General features: G+C 44.4%; 1 protein-coding gene across 1 annotated transcript; it reads left to right on the top strand.

Annotated features, from left to right (window-relative positions):
• The first annotated feature begins 834 nt into the window (after positions 1-834).
• CSRP2 (cysteine and glycine rich protein 2) lies at positions 835-15531 on the top strand. The gene is made up of 6 exons (XM_074951390.1): positions 835-956; positions 9775-9893; positions 12332-12500; positions 14102-14234; positions 14777-14870; positions 15269-15531. Exons 2-6 carry the CDS (start codon positions 9782-9784, stop codon positions 15343-15345), a joined length of 585 nt encoding a protein of 194 aa, XP_074807491.1. The 5' UTR covers positions 835-956; positions 9775-9781; the 3' UTR covers positions 15346-15531.
• Positions 15532-23578: the final 8047 nt, after the last annotated feature.

Here is a 23578-nt window from a genome sequence, read left to right on the forward strand (position 1 = left end):
CTGTAACTCAGATGCAACACTCTGCTCCAGAAGTGGCTGCATTTCAAACCTGGGTGAAGTGATTCATGGCCATATGCCTTTTGTAAAACACCTTCGGATCCTCTTGGATGAAAGGTGTTGTAGAAAAGTAAGCTGCTTTGTCATATTAGCAAATCTCTCTCTTCAGTAACAAGAGGTTATAGGTTACTGACTTTCAAGAGCCGGAAAAGTGTTGCTCGCACAATTATTTCCTCACACATTTATCAAAAAATAAGGGTTTTCTCCTAGACAGATTTTCTGCTTTACGGCTTTCTTTTTTAGATGTCTACCATCTGGTTGCCACCATCCTCTGAAGTGGGTTCTGAAGGATCGCTGCGAACGGAGCCTGAACACTTACTCCAGACGCCTGCGTTGCTATGGCAGAAAGCAGAGTGAAACGTGCCGTCTATTGTGGTCACCCCGGATTGCAATTGTAGGCGACGCTCAGTCTCACACCAGCTAGCGAAGCTCAGCTGCCTGACACAGCTACGGGGTGGGAGCGGGGAGAGAAGAGGGGGAGGGCTGGGAATAGGACCCCGTCTCCAAACTACCTGCACGCCCAGCCCTAGATTAACACACCCCCCTGCGGCCGCGGAGCCTTGAAATCCAGCTCCCCGGCTGAGCACTCCCAGAGCCGCCCGAGCTGAGCTCCTGCAAACCGGGACCCCAACCTTCCTCCAGGAGACGTCCGGGGCGTGGGGGGAGGGGCTGCAGTGGAGACCGCTGGTTCAAGGTCCCCAGTGGCTGGGGCGTGCGGCCGGCCAGGGGCGGGGGCAGGGGACTGGCCGGGCGGGTGGGGCTGGGCTCCCCGCTCTAGCTCCGCCCCGGCCGCGCTCGGACCCTTTAAACAGGCGCCGGGGCCGCAGCGGCGGCTACGGAGAGCGAGTCCGACAGCCGCCGCTGCCTTTCCCCGAGCTGCTGCGAGCGGAGGCGCTGCGGTGAGTATCCGGCTGCCCCGGGGCCGGCTGCGTCCTGGCGCTGCAGCGGGGCCCCGCCTTGTGACTGGAGGTCCGGGGGGCAGCGCGCGGGGGCTGCCGGCTGCTCTGCCCTGGGCGCTGCCTTGCCCGCGCTCCCCGGGGCTGCCTCACAGCCCGAGCGCCCCGCCGCTGGGCGCGCGCCGGGCTTCGCGCTCCCCCCGCCGGCTTGCGGCGCGGGACAAGAGAGACGCGACTCTCCCCCCCCCCCCAGCGCACATTGACTCCCTGGGTGGTGAGCGGGGGCCCGCGGGGTCGGGCTAGGGCGGACCGCGCCGCCGCTCCAGGGCATCGCTGCCCTGGCCGGGGCTCCTCCTCACTGCCGCCTGTTCTCCAGCCCCGGACGCTGGGCTTTCCGTGCGAGGCCAGGCGTCATCACAGGTGGCTCACCGAAGAGCGTCAGGGTTCATGACACCGTGTAGGGCCTCTGAAGCCGAGCCACCCTCTGCCAGTTCCTATCACGGCATCCTCCGGGTTGGGAAATCCCTGGCGTAGATGCAGTGACTCCTTGGGGCGGTGCATTCGTGTTGGAGCCTGAAGCTGGCCCAACCAGCCATGGGGCAGATGCACCTCGAGTGAGTAGGGCAGTGATTTCAAATGGCAGCGAAGTGGCTTTTGCTACCTAATGAGACCAAAATACCACCTGTGTGGGTTTTGTGGTCTCCCAGTAAACTTGAGTACTGCCCCCAATTCTGCAAAAATATATTGGGTTAATTAGGCTAAGGGCTGGATTTACACCATACGTGCCCCTGGGAACAGTGCCCACCCTGGCTACAGCTGACGTTCGTGTTGCACAGAGTTTTAGAGGGGTCAGGTGCCCCTAGAACACTGGTGCCCCTAGGCACCTGGCTAATTGGAAATCCGGCCCTGCCTTTCTCCTTGGCCAAATTAAATCCCTGGATATTGGATGGTTTAAATAATGCAGATATTGGTGGGTGCTTGACTAATTAGTATTTTGCTAGTTTGCTAGAAATGCTTTGAGCCTGACATGTACATATGTTTGGATATACTAGATTGATACTTGCAATAACTTAGCCTCCTAAAACTATGCTATATAGCATTAAATTAGCTAAGTTAACTAACTGGCAGTTTCTGTGAGTGTAGAATCAGTAGCCCAGCTTGTTGTGGGGTACTGAGTTCAACCATATCTTCTACTGTCTATGAATCTCCAACATCTTGGGGGGCCGGGAGGGCAAGAGAGCAAAGAGCTGCTTCAAAATCACTTAAGAATAGTGGGTCTGGAGGGTTTGCATTTCAAAGTTTGAGTTGACGGAAGGCAGGAAGGTGTGAGTGGACTAACGTACATAAATTCAAAACATCAGTTTATGAAGCAATCTAAATTCACTTGCTATCTGATACCTGTGGAAAAGAAGCACATACAGTAGAACCTCAGAGTTACAAACACCTCAGGAATGGAGGGTGTTGGTAACTCTGAAACGTTCCTAAAGTTGTGGTGGTTCTTTCAGAAGTTTGCAACTGAACATTGGCTTAATACAGCTTGGAGACTTCACTATGCAGAAGAAAACCGCTGCTTTTAACCATCTTAATTTAAACGAAACTAGCACAGAGTTTCTTCACCTTGTCTAATTTTTTTAAACTTTCCCTTTATTTTTTTTGTTTACGTTTAACACAGTATGGTACTGTATTTGCATTTTGTGCAGGGGGTGGTTGGTTTGTTTGTTTCTGCTGCTGCCTGATTGTGTACTTCCAGTTCCAAATAAGGTGCGTGGTTGACCAGTCAAGTCAAAACTCTGGTGCTCATAACTCTGAGGTTCTACTATAGTGGATATGTGTGCACATAGCATTAGCTTGCCAAGCTGATTACTTATGTTCCTGGCCAAAACAATTCCATTTTCAACAATTCCATTTTTGTCACAATGGTTACACTAACAAATTTTGAGTAGTACATGACTAGAATGGCTTGGTGGGGTCTCTTATTAAAGCTAGTAGAAAAGCTAGTCCGATGTACATCTAAAACTGGCTTGATGTAAGATTAGTAGCTTGAAAGATTTCTCTCCCCCCCAGCGCTCTTCATAAGCAGGGGCTCACTTCCCTGAAGCAGGGTTTACTTCCAGAAGTTCAAGTACACAGCAGGTAAAACTTGATTATCTAACTATTAAGTGCTGACAATGCTGTACAAGACAGTTCCTGCCCTAAGAAACTTGCATGGGGTTTTTTGGGTTTTTTTTGGAGGGGGAGGAATCTCATGCTACAACAGCCTGTCAGCAGAAACTATAAATACTAAACACTAAATAGTAAATGCTTCACATTTCCCTGTTTCTAGGTTGCCATTTTATGAAAGCATCATGGAGTTTGTTTTTATTTTTTTTAAAAAAACTGCATCAGGTGGGGGTGGGGAGAGAAGTGTCTCTAAAAGTAGTGCAACATTGTCCAGACTCTAAGGTGAGTGTGTTTTTGAGGCAGTTTTGTGCAGTGTAGTTAAGTTTTGTGCAGATTTGGACAGTTGGGGTAAGGTCTCTTGCTATTTTGTCAGGTTCCGTGACTGAATGGCTGAACCAGCTCAGAGTGCTCAGCAAATAAACTTGCAGGGCTTTTGCAGGAGACAGTCCTCTCATCCAGTGGAATGACAGAGAACATTGTGAAGCAACAGTCATCTTGTGGTGTTGAGGGCATGGGGGAATCTCCATTGGCTCAGAGAGCATCTTAGCTTTGCCCTGCCTTTTTTAACAGGATTCCAAACAGCTCACTGCCCCATGACCTATCCAACCAGTAGTGTGTGTTTGTGGAGTTTTTTGTGTTTGTGGTTTAGTATCGAAGGTGGCTAACTGGGCTCTTCTGTGCCATAGGGAGATTGTACTAGTGCATGCTCATATATGGAAGTGTTGTAGTGATAATCCTAGGATCTGCATACTTGTTTCCCACAACTAGTTCTAGAAGTGGGACAAATATTGAAGTGGAAAATGGAAAGTGTCAGTTTGGGGGGCAGAGCTGAGCAGGAGAAACTAAGTATAGAAATGCTGCATTTTCCCATGGGCCAGGACTCCAAAACCCAGAAACAGTTAGTTGTTTGCAGTTCGCTTGTGAAGGCAACTTGGTTGTGAACTGTTCAGCTATGTGAACATTTCATGCAGCTCTATGTAAAATAGTATGTGCAGGGGAGTAACCCCACTCTTTAAGTTCCTGTTGCTTTAATTTTATAGCTTTTCTGCTTCTGGCTGGCTCTGACAAAACTCTAGTCTTTTGACTGCATCCAGTGGAAACTCAAACCCAGGTATCATTTTTAATGTGTAGATAATGTATAAGATTCATGGATGGGGAGCTGCCTGGAAGGCATAGCTCTACCCATGCACCTCCTATTGTGTGTATGTATCTCTTCTTTTGGTAGCAAACAGGGTTGGTTGCCTAATTGCGGGGCACAGTAGCTGCCTCTAGGTGGTGTTGAGGCATCCTCACTGCCTTGATCCCTTTGAATTGCATGGGAGTATGGCTTAGCACTTTCCCCACATGCTGCTGTTTAGCATATTGCCTGTAAAATATCTTGATCAGTTTGGGTCTTGTGTCCTTCACTAGTACATTGAGTTCTGTCGTCATGGCTAAAACTTCTGAAGGGTTAAAGTTGGCTTCTTTTCCGGACTGCTGCTTAGGCAAGATGTCCTACTTGTGACTCTACACACTGTGCATGTTTAAATGCACAAAACAAGAGTCCAATCTTCAATAAGAATCAAAGCTTTAAGGTCAACCGCCTACAGAATTTTTGTCCAACCCTCAGACAAATGCTTTACTTAACATAGTATGAAATGTGAGTTCCTAGACCAATCACTGAGCAAGGGCAAGCAAATCCTTTTAAGATAAGGTTTTTTAGTGTAGAATGAAACATTTCAAACACTTGCATTGTTTTATTTTTCAAAACATTGCTTAAATATTAGCGACTGCTGACTTAACCCTATATTCCCATCAGAGAATGGCACCGAACTGGGGAATGGGAGCGGGGTAGTATAGTCATGGCTTTCAACGTGGCGTAAATAAGAGCACCACTCTGAGAAGGGGTGCAGGGGATAGAACTGAGTACCTCTTGGCAGGCGCATACTGCAAGTCCAGGTGTATGCTCCTCTGGAGAGGAGGGTGGCTGCCAAGAGCTCCTAAAAACAAAGTAGTTCAGAATTATAGGGTACCGTTGGTACAAACATCTGGAAAACTTAGTACCACGTCAATGGCTCTTAAATTCATTAAAGGCCTGCCTGAACTAGCAGAAGTTTTAGCAAGTTCTGCGAGCAGCTTCCATGAGCTACAACATCCTCCCTACCCTTCTGAGGACTGAAATCAGAATGCTATTAATCTGCCTGTGGGGCTCTAACGTGTAGCATAGCTCATGTTGGAATAATGTAGACAGAACACATGATATCTAGCTTTTAAGTGGAAAGAATTGATCTTTAGGGCAGGACTACATACCGTGTTCTCTAGCTATCTGACCACTCTGAGGTGCTGAAAGTAGAACAGATTAACAGACTGCTTCTCACTGAAGTCCGTCTTCTAATCTTGACTGGTTGGGGATGACTTGTGCTGATAGCTCAAGGAATACTGCTATAGAAGCTCCTATGGAAATGTTAAAGGGGAGGACAGTTGGCCTTGGTCTCCTCAGGGACACCCACCCTCTTGAAGCACTAACCTTTGTTGAAGTTTGAAAATCAAAAGCCTTAAGAACATCAAATTCTGACTTCCTTTAAATTCTGTCTAGGTACTTGCATAGCCTTTATCACAGTAGTATCTGTGCATCTTGTAATTCATAATGGATTTTATCCTCCCAGTGCTTCTCTGGGGTATGGCAGTGCTTTCCCTATTTTACAGCTGGGGAGCAGAGACACAGGGTAGATTAATTGACTCTCCCAGTAAGGCTGTAACTGAGCTGTGAACCTGGGTGTCAGTCCCTGTACCCAATCACTGGGGCTGTCCTTCTTATTAAATATTTTTGTAAGAAAGAAGAGGCAATTAAATAATGTGTGTGTACATAGGGGGGTTCAAATGTGAAAACAAAAACAAAAGGCAGGTCAGTGCCTTGTAACAGTGCCAAAGCCCTGTGAGGCCCAAGAAAGAAGCTTATTTAAGAAACAAAATTTCAACTTGGCCTGTTCTCAGACGCATACAAAGTGGGAAGGAATCTCTCCTCCATTCTGCAGCTAATGTACAAGGGTTTGGAAGAGGAATGCAGCCTGTATCCCTCTTTCAGAGGACCCTGTTTACCATGATTGATGTCAGCTGCTGTGTGGTAGCACAGCCAAACACTTGAATAAAAGAAATGGAATCTTAATTTTTAGACTGTACAGTGATGCCAAGAATGACAAATAGTGGTGTCATAAAACAAATCATAAAACAAAACTAGCCTGCTCAGAGTATTAGTTATTGCCAGCCCATTGAGAAGCAACTGTGCTGACCTCTTGGAAAGGGTGCACATAGAAATATTTCAGTAATTAAATTAATGTCACCACCACAAATGGAACAGCTACTAAGCCACTTCTGTATTAAACAGAACATTTGCGTAAACCTCTGCTTAAGAATTTGCTTAATATGTCCCAATTTGAGTTAATCAGTTAATCTTGTTTTCCCACATTCCACTAGTGGCTGTTCTCTTCCCTCCCCCCCCCCCCCATTGAGCAAAGGTCCCTTAGCAGTTACTAAGCAACATTCCTTTTGAAGGGCATGCTGTCACCCTTGTCCTGAAACTGTATTTTCCCCTCTGTGATCCCCCCAAGGGCACCCACTTAAAGGTTTCCAGCTCCCAGTCCTTCCCTCTCTGGGCAGAGACCTGTATCTCATTCCCTTCTGACTGGATTTTTTTTTCAGGCTGCACAGCTCCCTGATCTATGCTGTGATATCCCCAGCACGCCAGTCTGCCTAAAGTCTAGTGTCTACACTTGGCTTTCTCTCCAAGGGCAGTGAACAGTGTATTGCTAGCTGTGATAAGTTACCACACAGCTCCTTCTAAGCAAGCACATTTACTCTTAAGGGAAAAACTGTTAGAGATAGCATATAACAGTAAAAGAACCTACATGCATGTTTAAAAGCACACCAAGGGTCACCCCAATGCCAGTCTGGGGCTCTGGTAGGTGTCAGTCCTTCAAATCCCACCACTGGGTTTTCCCTGTGGTTAAAGTTCTGATCAGTCTCTAGATCAGGAGTCTGAATGAAGACCCCGAGTCAGTTTAAGGTCAGTCCATTTATCCCAAAGTCCTTTGTCTACTGGTCTCTGGAGAATCTGGTTTGAGAGCCTCCTAAGAAGGTGGTACTTCCCTGGAGGTGTTTATAACCACTGTGCTTTGCCTTAATCATCCCCGCTATTGTTTTCAGTTCCTCAAGGAGCTGTGGTAACCCTAGAGACACAATCCTTGGCCTACAAAGATACAGAAGCCATTCATACAGCATGATTTCCCAAAGATAGTGACTCGGAAGCATTCCTTTATAGGACACTAGTCAGCCTTACAACTCCAATTCAAAACCCTGCAGACAGCAGTGAAACTATCAAGAGCATGGGTGGTGGGTGGAGCCCCCCTTTGGAGAGGCTAGCCCCCAGAGCCACAAGCCCCCCACCTGGAGGAGTCATGAGTATGTGCCCCCCCCCCCTTGGCTGGGGGTGCCCTGGGCTTGCTGGAGGCCCAAGTACTCCTCCCTTGACTGGAGGAGCCCCGGACCAGCTGCAGCTGCACCATTCCTCTCCTCCCCAGATCCCAATCAAAGGTCTCACTGTCATCGGAAGAAACTTTTCATATGCCCCATGCAGGTTCTAGGGTTGCTGAGGAGGCAGAATTTGCCACTCAGCTTCCTGGGTTCATCAGTAACCTCTCTGGAGTCTCGAGAGTGCCAGCACTAGGGGAAGCTTTTCCCCTGGCCTATTATACCCACTGGCCATGGTCAAGAGTCGTACTGACTACAGTACTTGCTACTGCTCTTTGGGGGAAACTACTAGGAACAGCAAATGCAGGTTTGAAAGTTAGAGGAGGGGAGAAAAATACTTCTCCACTTTTCTTTCTTCACATCCTCCCTGAACAGAAGGTCCTGGATGGGTGAGTGTGAGAGTGCTGCTTCCAGCAGTTAGAGGGGAGATGGAGCTTCAGATGTCATTCCTATCAACCTCTGACTAATAAGATGGAGTCCAAAGCACAGATCAGGGACAGGTCTGACTTTTCAGTAATTGGAGGTAGCAAGAGAGGCTGAGTTGTGCCAGGGAAGCCTCCACTTTTTTTCCCCCCTCCATGTCTACCTCTGATTCGTATAGGAGAACTTTTCAAAGGCGCCAAGGGCTGTTAGGCAGGCCTTGTGGCCCTGTAAACTTTCCCTATGTCAATACCCTACTGCCGCAATATTTACACATAGGTGAAATCCTTGTCTTAAAACTACAACATCAATGGAATTCTGGGTCTGCATAAAAGAAACTAACAACTGGGCCTCCACTGTGGCGTTCAGCGTACAGTCATGGGCCCTGCCCCAAAGAGCTCACAGTCTCCATTTGAACAAGAGCCAACAAATGGAAAAAAGTAGGGGGAGGGAGCATGAGGAAACAGCTGAACTCTGAGATTTATTTTCTCATTTAAAATCGTGACCTCTCACTGCAACAGCACTCTATAAAGCAGATTTAAGAACTAACAATGTTTTTATCTTGACTGTCTGGAAAATTACATCTAATGAACAGTCTCATTTGAGAAACAAAATCCAGTTGTCCCAAGGGCCTCCCAGTGTCTACCTTAACTGTAGTGCTCTTCTGCTTAAATTGGAATTTTTTTCAGCAGTTAGCTTTTGGCATTCATAGAAGTGCCATCCTAGCAGCACTAGTTTTCCTTTTATAGCTGTAGGGGGTGGAGTCTCTCTACTAGCAAATATTTAAGTATCAAACCAGTAAGTGCAATGACGGTGTTCCTAAAATTTACTGCAGCTTAGTACGTGACAAGAAATAATACTACATGCTTGTGGTTGTCAGCCATTTTCTTTCCCAAAATTACTACTTTGAATATTTGGGCTCACTGCACATGCCTGCCTGGTGAAGGTGAGATTTTATGTCACTAGCACGAGGATGCCTCAGAAATGATCCCCATTAACCACTAAATTTCAGACACTAGTTCAGAAAAACACTGTTCTTAGCATAGCAAATTGCTCTCCAGTTAGGCAAACCTTGTGGTTTATGCCATTTTCCAAGGCATAGACTCTGCAGAAAAACAAAATGCCTTTGTTGGCACAATTGGTTGGCTTCCATCAGAAGAGAGAAACCAGATTAATGAAGTATAGAAACTGAAATTACATCCGTCTGGGAGGGTGTTCATTCAAGGTACAGTAAAGCCATTATGCATGCAACTTTGTGCATATCCAATTCATGTAACTTTCAAAATTCTGAACAGGGAATGTAAAACAGGGAATGTAAAAAAATTGGGTTTTGGGAGGCATTATCTTCTGTTTCCAGGTCTCCTGCTTAATGCACCAAGCCATATTGCATACAACAGTGGGAACTTAAGTGTTTAAAGATTTGTTCCTTATGCTTAATTGGAGGCTCCTGCAGCATTACAGATAAGCCCATAAAGGCTGTTTGACCCTATGAGTACTATCTGGGATGTAGAATGTGTTTAGTATTCACAATCTGACTACTATAGACACTTTCTTATAGAACTAGGCTCAAAACGGCCAAAAATCTGGCAGACTGGCAGCGTTGTGTTAAATGACTACAGTTCTTAGCTCAGACTCTTTTGTATTGACTCTTTGAGAACTGTACCTGTACCAAATAATTCAGTGAACAATCTCAATCTTGCTGCTCTGTCTCTAATTACTGGTGTATCTTCCACAGAGTCAGGATGCCAAACTGGGGAGGAGGTAACAAGTGCGGTGCCTGTGGACGAACAGTTTACCATGCTGAAGAGGTTCAGTGTGATGGGAGGAGCTTCCACAGATGCTGCTTCCTCTGCAGTAAGTATTCCTCACATGCTGCTTTTTGTGTCATGCCAACTCTTGCCAATGAAAGTTTCAGTGGCTCTGTTGCATGTCAGACTGAACAGTGTCAGAGCAAGATGTTCTTCTACAAACGTATCCATAGGGGTTACATAATAAAGGCTCTGAGTTGGCATTTGGGAAACTGAATGGCAGTGGAAGTTACCAGAGTGGTCTAGTTTTGGGGGCCCCCAGGAATGCTATGAATGCTGTCAGATTTAGGTTAACTTGTCACCCTTTCCCTCATGCCTCAAAGGACCTCCATGTCAGTAGAGGGAGAGCTCATCCAGAACCACTGAAGAAAGGTGTTGGTCTCTGGTGTGGGAGAGTTCATAAAGAGACTTGTTAAACTGAGCCTAGATCTCTCCTTCACAACCTTATGTCTGGAAAAAGGCAAGGAACACGTTTTAGAGTGAGAAACCTACATTTGAATTCTGTCCAAACAGGTAATGGCACAGCAAGAAGGCTCGATTTGTTTTGATACAGTTTTGTAGAGCCAAGCTTCTACCTCTGTATCTGTTGGAAAGTAGATGGAGGGCTGAAGGAATAATTAAATGAGTCCTCCCTTTCCCTCTTTCACCCAGGTCCATGTAGATTGTGTAGGATATTAAAGCATCAGTAGTTTGGCTGAATTTCTAACTAATACATGTAGCGGAGCGAAAATCCTAGCCGTCCTTGGCAGAGGAGGCTGTGGGTTATTTCAGATGAATAGTCCAAGTCACTATTTTTCAGTCTAACCAACTCATTCAGGCATCAAAACTAGCTTTTTCTGCTGTAAAGATTGTTTATTAGTTGGAAAAAAGGTATTCTTATAAATTCACAAACTGCTTGTCTAACAAAATCAAAGTACTTCAACTTATTGCAAATATGCAGTGCCACTTTCCCAGCTTTCTGGCCTCAACTATCTGGGGACAGAATTAGGGTTCAGCCTTGCTTTAAGGAAACTACAGTTACAAACAGGAAGACTTTCAAAATTAGCTTTCCACTAATATCTGCAACATCCCATCTATGTGTGGTGATGGGATATAGGTGTGTTTATGTTCCTTTTCCTGGTACTCTACAGCAATTGTAGCAAATTATTTGGCTGTGGCTCAGTTGGCTTAAGTTCAGTTTTTATAGAAGTTTCTTCTATTAAAACTTGGAACATGCAGTCAAACAGTTGGTTGGTTTAGTATATTTCACTATGAGTGAAGCCAAGGTCATGTTTAGTTTTGCTGAGTTTAAAACATAAAGACTTAAAGACATAAAAGACTTGTATTTTAAAATTGATTAATTGCTCTTAATTATCAACTATCTACTACAGGGGTTCTCAAACTTCATTGCACCCTCTTCTGACAACACAAATTACTACATGACCCCAGGAGTGGGGACTGAAGCCTGAGCCCTGCCACCCTGGGTGGGGGGGGCTGAAGCTCAAGCCAGCCATAAAAACAGGGTCATGACCCACTTTGGGGTCCCGACCCACAGTTGAGAACCGCTGGTCTACTGAATCCATGCAATAAACAAAGGTTTCTGTGTATTTTGAAGCTCTTACAGCTTTTTTTAAACGAAGTCTTAAAGAACTGGGTTGTAGTTGGGCTTTCAGTCCAACCCTGCGTCCTGTACAGGCATCAAAATGCTATGACTGAAGAAAGGGCACTAAACTTAGTTACAAAAGCAGTGTTTAGAAGAGGGAAGCAGAAATAGCTGTAGTCCTTACAATGTGACCTTGGGCAAGTCTTAACTTCTGTCCTCCGATCAATCTGCATAATACATCTAATTCTTTCTTGCCTGCTAAAATGTTGCCGTTCACACATGCTTTCATTCTTCCTGAAGTTCTGCATTCCTCCGAAAAGGAGGATCAGCCACTTGCAATAGAAAGATGCCTCTGATGAAATTATTGGGTTACTGAAAGCAATCTGGTTCTTGGGTTTACAGTTCTAGTCTGGTATCCATAAAAAGTAAAACGAACCCCAGGGTCTAAAATAGCAGTACAAAAGCTGTGGAGAAGCAGCTTGCCCATGTGAACAGAGGGCCCTGAACTGTCAGACAATTAAATGCTTCTGCACTGATGCAGATGCTTGTTTCCATGTAACTTGAAGCAAGAGTGGAAATGGCTGACTTAATATCTGGTTTTCTGTGTAACCTCATTAATCAAACTACAACAAGTTTCCATTCTTTAAATATCATCACCATGAGGGTGGGAGGGAATAGAGCCTCTTTATGAAGCTAAACATAATTCACCAATTCAAAAGAGAAGCTGCCTCCTCTAATTTTCAGCAGTCCCACAGCTCATTAGGAAGAGTTCATAAGGAAGAACTGTGGACAGGGGAACCCATGACATCTGGCGTTTGACATTTGTGGGGTTTTTTTTGGTTTACTGCATGTGCTATGGCTGAAAATTGCCCCTTCTGGCAATTTAAAACTTTTTTCCCCAGTGGTTTGTCGGAAAAACTTAGACAGCACAACTGTAGCAATTCATGACGATGAGGTTTACTGCAAGTCCTGCTATGGAAAAAAGTATGGTCCTAAAGGTTATGGCTATGGCCAAGGAGCAGGCACGCTCAACATGGACAGAGGCGAGAGACTGGGCATCAAGCATGACAAGTAAGTTCAACTCTTCACTATATCTCACTGCAAGATGTACAACTGGCATGTGATCTTCATGTTGTGCTAAAGACTCTTCATGCAGGAGTTAAAGGCCAAATGCTCTGACAGATGTATAATGTGGCTATGCTCTAAACACACACTAAAATGCCAGCGTATCCCACAGCAGAATATTGAAGTAGAGAGACACTGTAGGTCAGAGGTGCACTGAACCCATGATGCCTGTTCCTGCAGTCCTGCTGCACACAACTTCCACTGTTACCAGTGGGAGTTACCTGAAGGCAAGACTTTAGGATCAAGCTTTTAATCTCTCTGGATTATTAAAAATTATATTGTGCTGGTTACTGGCTTTATGCAAGTTTAAAGTTTACTAAACATGGCTTGTTTAGTATTCAAATCCTACTCATATGCTAAGCTTTGACAAGGTTGTGTTCTTTTTATGAATTAAAATAAAGGAGGATTTGAGGTGGTATACAGACTTATTGTCTATATGGAAAACTTAATCCTGCTCTAAATTGAAGTGCCTTACTGCATTTCAGTCTGTCAGGTATAGCAACTAGTTGGCCAGGCAGTAGCAAAAGTGTGATAGAATTGGTTCTTTAAAGCAGGCCAGGTAAAAGTACGTAAAGCTGTATCAAAACCTGTTCAGAGTAGGAGTTTGCTATCTAAACAGCAAATGCCATAACTAGTACACACTTCTGATGACTTCATGAAAGGCTTAATTGGGCATCTAGTTCCATTAAAGTTCAACTGTTAGTAGCACAGTCTTGCTAAAATTCCAGCTTCTAATCTTAACAGTTGAGATGTAAATTCTCCTGAGGTTGTTCGTTCAGTATCTCCAAATTTAATTTAGAAACTGGCATACTGACTTGGGCAATGGCTCACCAAGTCAGTATCCGGTATTAGATACTACTTTGTGGTGTTTACACCTTCTGGGTAACTGGGAAGTACTATGGCATGGAGGAAACTTAACATCATGTCATTAACTAAATGCAAGGGTCAGATAGGTCTATTATTATGCAAAATTGCCTTAAAATAACAGCTTCTCAGCATGGAAAACACCATTAATCAAACCAGTTCAGTGTCTTTTTTTTTTTTAATCAAGATAAGGTGAGGGTGGATTTTAAAGACAAATGCATGTGGCTGGGGCTGCAGTCATTATGGATTCTGGCAAAACCTAGGTGTGTGTAGTTACAAATAATTATTTGTATCATGTATTCAGATATCCCCCGCTCTGCTCCTTTTAGAGCAGTTGTCTACAAACTGGGGTGTGTGCCCTCATTGAGGGGCATGGAGGAACGTTCGGGGGACGTGACAGGGCTGGGAGGGAGCACCACCCAGCCCTGTTCTGCCCTCAGCTAGACTCTGGCCCTTGGCTCCTAGCCCCAACCACAGCTCTGGCCCCAGCCTAGGCCTCCTTACCCCTGTCTACCCCTCCCCTCGAGTTGCGGCCCCACTCCTGGTCCTGGTTCCTGACTGGCTTGAGGAAGGTGGGTACAGACAGGGGCAATGGGGGCTTTGACATGAAAAGCTTGAGGACCACTGCTTTAGAGGGTAAATAGGCACACAAGACTGACCTACTATATACCTCTTCCTTCTAGCACACCATCTCCTCACCGACCTACAACAAGTCCAAATACTTCAAAGTTCGCTCAGAAATTTGGAGGTGCAGAGAAATGCTCTAGATGTGGTGATTCTGTTTATGCTGCTGAGAAAGTAATAGGAGCTGGAAAGGTAAAGTAGATTTTGATAAAGTTCTTTGCTAAATAGGGTGTGGGGGGGGCAGGGACACACACAATCGAAGCAAGGCTTGGTTAAAAACTGTTTTTTCAGCATATTTAGCCAGAAAGAGTCAGGTAGGCCAATTATTGTGATGCAAAATTCCCTTCGTATAGCAGCTTCTCTGCATGGAAAACACCATTTAATCAAACCAGTTCAGTGTCATTTAAACCAAGATAAAGGTGGGGGAGGGTTTTAAAGACAAGTGCATGTGGCTGGGGCTGCAGTTGCTAGATTCTGGCAAAACCTAAATGTATTTAGTGTTTTACCTAAAGCATAATATTTCTTTGCTGACTTGCATCTGAAACAATCTGTTAAAAGAGCTGGTCTCTATTATCTATCATGTCATTGCATTATTTAAGTGAGAAACAGAAAACTCCTAGAGTAGGATCCTTGTCTGCTTTAGGCTACAGGAGTCTGTGTACCTATTGCTATTTAAAAGTTACTCTCAAGAGTGTCTAGTAAATACAATGACTTATACTCTTCGCTTCTCTTAGCCTTGGCATAAAAACTGTTTCCGATGTGCCAAGTGTGGGAAGAGTCTAGAATCCACAACCCTGACTGAGAAAGAAGGTGAAATTTACTGTAAAGGTAAGCTGAAGAAACATGCTGGAACCCTAACAGTCTACAGTTCAGAGTAGCATGTGTTCTAAGGAGCAGAGGTCTCCAGTTCAGATCTGGAGTCACTCTGGAGTGGGAATCCTGTGCTGACATCTCAGAAGGATTCCTCTCTTTTGACAGGGTTTGACACTTAGCACTGCAGTATTGCCAAAAATTGTTCTGCAACTGTGCAATATTACTTATTGATCTGTTTGAGGAATAGTTAAATGGCTCTAAATGCTCTATTCTCTAGCATCCTTCCATGAACACTGCTTTGGAGCAAGCAGACTGCTGAGCAGTCCTGAGCAATAGAAGTCCAGTAACTTGCAGGCATCCTAACATGTCTTTTCTGAAAACATTGCTTTTTTTTTTTTTCCCCTTCCTTTCAGGCTGCTATGCAAAGAACTTTGGCCCCAAAGGATTTGGATATGGGCAGGGAGCAGGTGCCCTTGTTCATGCTCAGTGAAAGAGTAAAATCCAAGACTGATCATGGTTCATAGAGACTCTTCCTCTGCAACAAGGCACAGCTTAAGTGTTACTAGTTACTGTGAAACTGACACTAGTGTATTATAATATTGCTTAGATCAAGCTTTTACCAAATACGAAAGCACTATATATTTCTCTATTTTTCTTGTGGAGCACATGTTAATGAACACTGTGTTAGCACTGTCATTCCACTTCAATAAAGCTTTGCATATTGTGACTTCTTTTGTTTAGTTTATCTTTAAATTATCAGGTAAAAACTGCTACCCTCTGACTCACCAGTATAAAGAGCTTGAGACCAGTGCTGGATGAAGGCACTTGGACCTAGCACCTCAGCACCTGGAGTCATGTGGTTACACCAGTTTCTGCTTAACTTAAAAAGCTTCTAGCCCTTATGACTGGGGGAAGGAGGAGAGCCTTGAATTGCCCTGTGTATGCCATTGGGGGTGTTCATTCAGAGACCTGCTGAATAGGGGCACCCTTGGCAATACCTCCTCAGCAGAGGACACTGGCATGAGAAGTGGGGCGTGGGCCCTGCTCACTTACCCCACAGCTAGAATGCATCTGCATGGGTAAGTACTGAAGATGCAGGGGGTATTACTAGGTATTCCATATGGAGACAGAGCTGTGGGGGAGCATTGTGAGTGTACCTAGGGCCTTGGGTTTGCCTTAATTTAGTCATGTTTCTGTCTACTCTTCCGTTTGCTGCCCACTGTAGAAATACTAAGTGAAATCCTGTTTCCTTTGAAGTCAATGACACAACTCCCAGTAACTTCAGTGGGTCCAGGATTTCACCAATAGGGTATACAGTGCTAGACCTGAAGGATTCTTGGAGAACTAGTGACACTGCATCAGAAGAATAAAAATCTGGGGAAGTGACCATTTCTTTTGCCAAAGCTCTAAAGAAACAATGAAAAGAACTTGAGTCGCTGATTTCCTGAGCTGAAAGCATAGGTCTCCACAGCTTAAGCTCAAGCGCCAGGCTCTGTTGGTGAAGGCTGTTAGACTGATAGCCTCCGGGTGTCAGGCACAGAAAGGGACACAACCCACACCCACTAGTGGGATACATAAGCACCTCTGTACACCCAAACTGAGCTGACAGCCCCTTTCCAAACTCTTTTCAAGCAAAAAAAAAAAGGGCGCAAAGGACCATCTTTCCCTAAAGTACACACTTCAATCTGTGACAGTTCCTCAGATTTGTCACCTACAAAAGATAGCTCCGGTTTGGGAATCTCCCTCACATCCTCAACCGTGAAGACTGAAGCAAAGAATTCATTTAGTTTCTCTGCAATGACTTTATCGTCTTTACGTGCTCCTTTTGTATCTTGATCGTCCAGGGACCCCCACTGTTTGTTTAGCAGGCTTCCTGCTTCATTTTTTTGTTACCTTTTTGAGTTTTTGGCTAGCTGTTCTTCAAACTCCTTTTTTGGTTTTCATATTACATTTTTACATTTAATTTGGCAGTGTTTGTTCCTTCCTATTTACCTCACTAGGATTTGACTTCCACTTTTTAAAAGATGCCTTTTTATCTCTCACTGCACAACTAACATTTAAAGTTCAAACAAATTGTTAGCAGTCTTCTGAAACATGCCTGGGAGAACACTACAGTCTTGTTCTAATGCTTGAAAAACAGATAATGAGTTAATAGAAACTGGTTAGACTTGAACTGACCAAGTGGGCAAGTAAGCCTTGCAAACAAGAACCCCTCCCTTTTTAAAAAAAAAAAAGTGATGAGGCAATTAATGGATGTAGTCCTTGAAATCCTGCAGCTCTGTAATCAACTATGTGATGCCCCAAAGGTTGGGGGAGGGCAAGTTGTGTAGAATGGGGAAGAAGGTAACAAGCATTATTGCTGGAACCTCTTAAAAGTTTAGAGAAGATAAGTATGTTCCTGCATTGTCTGTGGATGCAGCCAAAAACTGATTGACCTCTGCTGCTACTGCCAAAATATTAAAAGGGCATCACTCAATCACATCTTATCAAGGAACTTTTCACCAGAGTCTCTACATGTAATGACCACTAATATTTTCAGTCTTCCACACTACCATGGTCTCTTACTCTAGAGTCTTAGGTTGCCACGGTAAAGTCCAATCCTTTCATTCTTATCTCTTTTAGTATGTAGGTAATCAGTCTAGAAAGGAAAAACCTACAGGGTCCTAACATAATTTAAAATGAAGTGCTTCCTTGCTTGCCAGACATGGTGGAGAAAGGAAGAGGGATAAAATGAAGCTGGCTTATTTTTAATTGACAAGAAGAGATACTAGCAATCACAAACTACTCTGAAGTGGCTCTGTGACCACTCCTACTGTGTGAAAGCACTGTATGTGATTAAAGCCATTTCTCCAAGTCCAAGGGTGCATAGCTGTTTCTAGCTTCCAGCAACCCATGGGAAGCCAAGTGCTTAGTTCATCTTGTGTGACTGCCTGCTCATTGCAGGCCACAGACCATCACCCACCTCCCCCTATATTAGACCCTCGTAACCACCAGTTGAGTTACTGAAGTCCTCAACTCCTGATTTAAACATGTCACATTACAAGGAATCTACCATTTATACTAGTTCAAGCCAGCATGTGACCCATGCCCCATCCTGCCAAAGAAGGTGTAAAACTCCTAGGGTCTCTGCCCTGGGGGGAAATTCCTTCCTCACTTCTCCCCCAACCCCCTAAATCAATAAGCATGGGGGTAAGACCTAGCAGCCAAACACCTGGGAAAGCATTCTCCATACTAATGCTTCTGTGTCCTTTTTGTTATTGGAACACAAGTCTCTGGTTTGCTGCGCCCTCTGCATAAGGAACAGTAACACGAGGAGCTATCTCAGCATGTCTGTTAACAAAGCAAAGTATTTTGTACACAGAATGGCACCTTTTAACATTAGCTAAGTGCTGGTTCCACACGGGGCCTTCCAAGGTGGTTTGTACGCAAACTGAAACAACACACACCAGCCCCAGGGGAAAGGTTGATGTCAGGCCAGCTTTCAGACCAAGGTTAAGTTATTAACTTCTGGGGTGAAGCCAGCAGAGGGGACTTATGATTTGGCTTTTCTTAAGGAGGCTTACAAAGCCCCTGACGTGTGGTTTTTTTAATACTATCACTTATTCTTTCCTAGGGATGGTGCTGTAGTTCAAAAATAAAATGTCAAAAGTTGCAGACTTAACCATAGCTAGTCAAGAGTGCTTAACATCAAAGCTAGCCAGTGCCAACACCTACTCCCTGGCTCTTGATTGGGAAGCTCCAACAACAGGAGCTAGGCTCCTACACTGAGTGGGGGCATATTCCTGAGATGGTTCTACTGGGCTCATCTGACCAGTTCACATTAAGTAATATGCAAGGAATGCATATGACTCAATCAAACCCTCAAGGAGCAAACTGATGCGTGGGCCAAAATCCCCTCTTCTTCTAGGCCCTGCTCAGCAGGCACACAATGGATGACTAATCCATGGATGAGGACAGGAGCAGGCCTGCAGCTCTGTAGCACGCCCCAGCACGGTCATTTCTATTACGCACACACCTCTTTATCCTGTCTGTGCCACCGGCAGCAGAATTTTATTTGACAATTTCTAGACTGGCCTGTACAGCCGTCAAAGGTACTTAGCTTAAGATGCACAGTGGTCATGGCCTATGTTTTCCCTGGTTTTCAGAAATAACTTAGTCACACCCCCCAGTCCAGGTATCAGTGCCAGATGGAAGCATAAGGTGGATTCATGGAGCTAGGATTTTTTTTTCTCTAAGGAAGGCTTCATTCTTACTCTTCACCCATCTCTCTTTTTTTTAAAGTTAGCCACAACAGGACGCATTGGTTGGTTGCCCTTGGAATAAGCTATATTCGTCACTGAGAGTGAGTAGGGTGAGGCAGAACACCATTTACAAAATAGAACCGAGGAGGTAGTGCTATGGCGGCTCAAAGCAGACATCTACCTCCTCCCACAGCCCAGCTGAAAGTGCACTAAGAAAAATGGACAATGGTGGAATAACTTGCCAACTGAGGGGAAGTTTCCTCCTACCACAAGGCAACTAGTGGCTGGATTATGCAGGAGGATTTACATTCCCTCTAAAGCTTTGCCATTGAAAACAGAACTGTGGATGATGCTGTTTCAAAGTGTCTAACCCTTTTGAATCTTGCTTAGTTCTTGGCCTCAGTAATAGCTGGTAGCAGTATCATAAATTAATTATGCATTCTGTGTACCCCTTTTTAAATTACTGACAATTTACCCCAGCGTGGTCCAGCTCTAGCATTGTAAGAAATAGTACATGGGTGTTTCTATAGTTATATATTGCTATCGTGTCACCTCTCCCTGAAATATTAGTCCTAACTTTTCCATGGCGCCAGTCAGTTTCATTACCCTTTCTATCTCTACAATTTATGCACCTACCTCACACTGATTTCAGTGGGAGGTAGGTACCCACATTTCTTTGGGGCTTTGGGCCACCGTATCTAATGCTTCCCATGACGTTGATAAATTGACTGCAGTGGTGTTCACACTCATGTTGAAGTATAATCTAGTCTAACAAGTCAAAATATTCTGATAGTTGCACAAAAGCATGTTTCATTTGAGACTCAAAGAGGGCTATTGTAATGGACAGTATGGATTTATGGGAAAAGAACTTAAAGTTAATCTTCCCTCCTCATTAGTTCCTTTTACAGTACGTGAATCCTTTTATTCACCTACCATGAAGTGTGTGCGTATGTATGCCATTTCCACACCTGTTGAATTTTTTGAGCTTCCTATATTAGTCCACATACTTGGGTATAATTCCTCCATCCCAAAAGATGGTGACAGCCCCTTTCAATTTTGACACAAGCCCTTCATATTTCTCAGGCTGGCTCAGTTGATGCCAAAAGCAATTCGGGAAAAATTGTCTACAAAATAGAACTCACTCCCTGCCTGAAATCAAAACTGCTAATCTGAAAACCAGGGATCTATATGACTGGTGTAGGGGACCCTGCGGAAAAACTTTACAGGTCAGAAACATTTCCCCTTCTTTCTTCAACTTTCTGTGCCAGCCCCACATGCAGCCTCTGTAATGCCAGTATTGCCAATCCTGAATTTATACAGCAAGGCAGAATTCAACCAATGATACTTTGTAAATGTACATCAAGGGTTGCCTGCGAGAGAGAGAAAATGCACTGAGACCAGACCACGGTCCCATCCTGGGCTGTACCCAAGATGCACAGTGCTATGGGAGACAGGTCCTTTACACCCCCAATCCTGGGACAGGCCAAGCACCAATCTGGTCCTCAACATAAGTGTGGACAGCCTTAGGGTTGCTGTAATTTAACTCCTGGCTGCCAGTTCTCACCAAGAGCCAATCCAACAGTTGGGGAATGCCAGGGCATGTTAATACCCCCTTTGCCCAGCTACACTAAAAACTACTTGAAGTGGGGTTGGCGATCCTCTTTTAGCTGGTCAGTCTGCTTTATGGCTGCTTTGTGCTACTAGAGTGACATGAAGCAGCCTTAGTATGACTGAGGATATGGCCCCAAAAGGTTAATTGGGGCATCATTCTTAGTTTCCCAAGGTACATTAACAACTTGGGAAATTTACCTCATTGGCAGACCTTAAGTGAGATGGATTTTTCAGGCTCAGTGGTAAGTACCTTACACTATAAAATAGCTCCATTGAGCAGAAAACCCATAAAGCTGCCTCTGCCAGGAGTGTATTTATTTTCAACATGAACTTGACTGGGGAACTATTAGTACGGTTCCTAGGTTGGATTAATTCTTGGTCTCCACATAATCTGTATTCCAGAGGGCATGAGTACACAGGCTACATTTATTAACTGTACATTAATTCTTTACACCCATACATGGAGTGAAGCCCTTCACCTTCTCAGGTGCATGCTGAAATGCTGATGCTGCACTGTACGCTACAGAGAGTCAAAAGAATATACTTAAACATATCTGATATAGACTAAACAGAGCATAGTTCAAAGAGTCCTTTTCATTATTTGTTGTAGCTACAGTAAGTAGACACAAACACTCACAGACAACAGCATCAGCAAAATTAGGGGATGCTTGGTCTATAGCTGCACATTTTGGCATATTGTGCATTGTTCATTTCACCATAAATAACACTGCTTTTAAGTCTTGGAAAGGAAATCAGAAGTGATTTACATCACAAAAATTGGGGGTTTTCTTGACATGCCTTATGGCAAGTCACAATGATTAGTCATGGCTCCATTTTGCTCCTAGTCCCCAGGGCATTATGTTATTTAAACCACAGAAAAGCAAGGAAGCAAAATATAACCGTAATGATCGAAATTATGCCTCTCAATGTAATACAGTTAGACTACCATTGAAGTGACTTCATCCCTCTTTCACGGTTATTCCAAACGTTTCAGCAGCAACAAAAACTTTTTATGAAAATCTGCTCTGTCACCCCACCTTACGTCTGGAGTAACCCCATTTACTTCAGTGGAGTTACTCTGGATTTATACTGCTGTAAATTAAGAAAAATTTAGACCCAGGAGCAGTAATTAACATGACATCGGTTTGTGGTCTAAAAGGCTCTTAACAGTACTTAGGAGTTTGGGTGATATAATTACAGGACAAAAGTTAAAGTAATTTAATTCCAAGAACTAAATTCAGCCTGGAGTTAGGAAGTCTGAAGGGAGACTGGGTGAGGAAAGTGGTCAGTGGAAGCATGTGACTAAAAGAACCAGGCAGAGGAAAAGACAGGCTAGTGAAGGAGAAATAGAGCTCAAGAACAGGTTTGCAGAGTTGGAAAATGAAGAAGGGGCTCAGCAGGTGGTCACTGAAGGTGGAAAGGCAAGGAAGAAGAGAAGAGCAGCTAGTCCTATAGGAAAAGGGGAAGAGTCAATGGAGACTACACCAAATATGAGCCCCAGGAGGATACAGGATGGGTTGAAGAGGATTACAAGGGAGAATAGGAATGGAAAGAACTTGCAGCCAGAGGGAACGGGGATAGACTGGAGAATAGCACCGTCACCAGGAAAAGGCAGGTCTATGAGATCGGGTTCTCTTTACTGAGAAGAATAGACAGGCCTGTAACCAGAGCTGATCCAGAGAATAGAAGGGTATGCGGTCTTCCAGGTGCTAAGATACGGGATGTAGACCTGAGGTTGAAAAGGATCCTAAAGGGAGCAGGAAAGAATCCCCTAATTATCCTTCATGTGTGAACAAATGATACAGCTAGATTCTTGCTGGAAAGTATTAAGGGAGACTATGCTAGGCTGGGGAAGACGCTTAAGGAAATTGAGGCTCAGGTAATCTTTAGTGGGATTCTGCCTGTTCCTAGAGAAGGGCAACAAAGGTGTGATAAGATGATGACTATCAACAGATGGCTTAGGCAGTGGTGCTATAAGGAGGGCTTTGGGATGTATGGCCACTGGGAGGCATTCATGGACAGCAGACAGTTCTCTCAGGATGGACTTCATCTGAGTAGGGAAGGAAATAGACTTCTAGGATGGAGGCTGGCACAACTGATTAAGAGAGCTTTAAACTAGGAATTTGGGGGAGATGGTTGGGAGATGTCCAGGTAATCTCCACGCCGGATTTTAGCATTGAGAGGGAAGAAAACGAAGTAAGAAAGGATACAGCCGTGGGTAGGAGAATGTATATAAGGAGGAAGGGCAGTGTGGATACCAGTCTAATAGGTTATACTGGCTGTATAATAACCGTGCCTAATCAGGTACAGAATGCGAGCCAGGCCAAACAGCAAAAATTAAGATGTTTGTACACCAATGCGAGGAGCCCAGGTAACAAAATGGAGGAACTAGAGCTACTGGTGCAGGAAGTGAAACCAGATATTATAGGGATAACAGAAACATGGTAGAATAATAGTCATGACTGGACTACAGGTATTGAAGGGTATGTGCTATTTAGGAAAGACCGAAATAAAGGTAAAGGTGGTGGAGTAGCACTGTATATCAATGATGAGGTAGAATGTGAAGAAATCAGAAGTGATGGAATGGATAAGACAGAGTCCATCTGGGCAAAAATTACATTGGGGAAGAAAACTATTAGAGCCTCCCCTGGGATAGTGCTTGGGGTGTGCTATAGACCGCCAGGATCTAATTTGGATATGGATAGAGCCCTTTTTAATGTTTTTAATAAAGTAAATACTAATGAAAACTGTGTGATCATGGGAGACTTTAACTTCCCAGATATAGACTAGAGGACGAGTGCTAGTAATAATAATAGGGCTCAGATTTTCCTAGATGCAATAGCTGATGGATTCCTTCATCAAGTAGTTGCT

This window comes from Natator depressus, chromosome 1 (genome assembly GCF_965152275.1).
Source record: "Natator depressus isolate rNatDep1 chromosome 1, rNatDep2.hap1, whole genome shotgun sequence".
Lineage (NCBI taxonomy): Eukaryota > Metazoa > Chordata > Testudines > Cheloniidae > Natator > Natator depressus.

Bases quoted from the DNA above. Each gene is read 5' to 3' on its own strand.
- CSRP2 (XM_074951390.1), top strand. From the start codon at position 9,782: ATGCCAAACTGGGGAGGAGGTAACAAGTGCGGTGCCTGTGGACGAACA. The intron at 14,235-14,776 runs GTAAAGTAGATT...CGCTTCTCTTAG, and splicing joins AAGTAATAGGAGCTGGAAAG to CCTTGGCATAAAAACTGTTT. The intron at 14,871-15,268 runs GTAAGCTGAAGA...CCTTCCTTTCAG, and splicing joins AGGTGAAATTTACTGTAAAG to GCTGCTATGCAAAGAACTTT.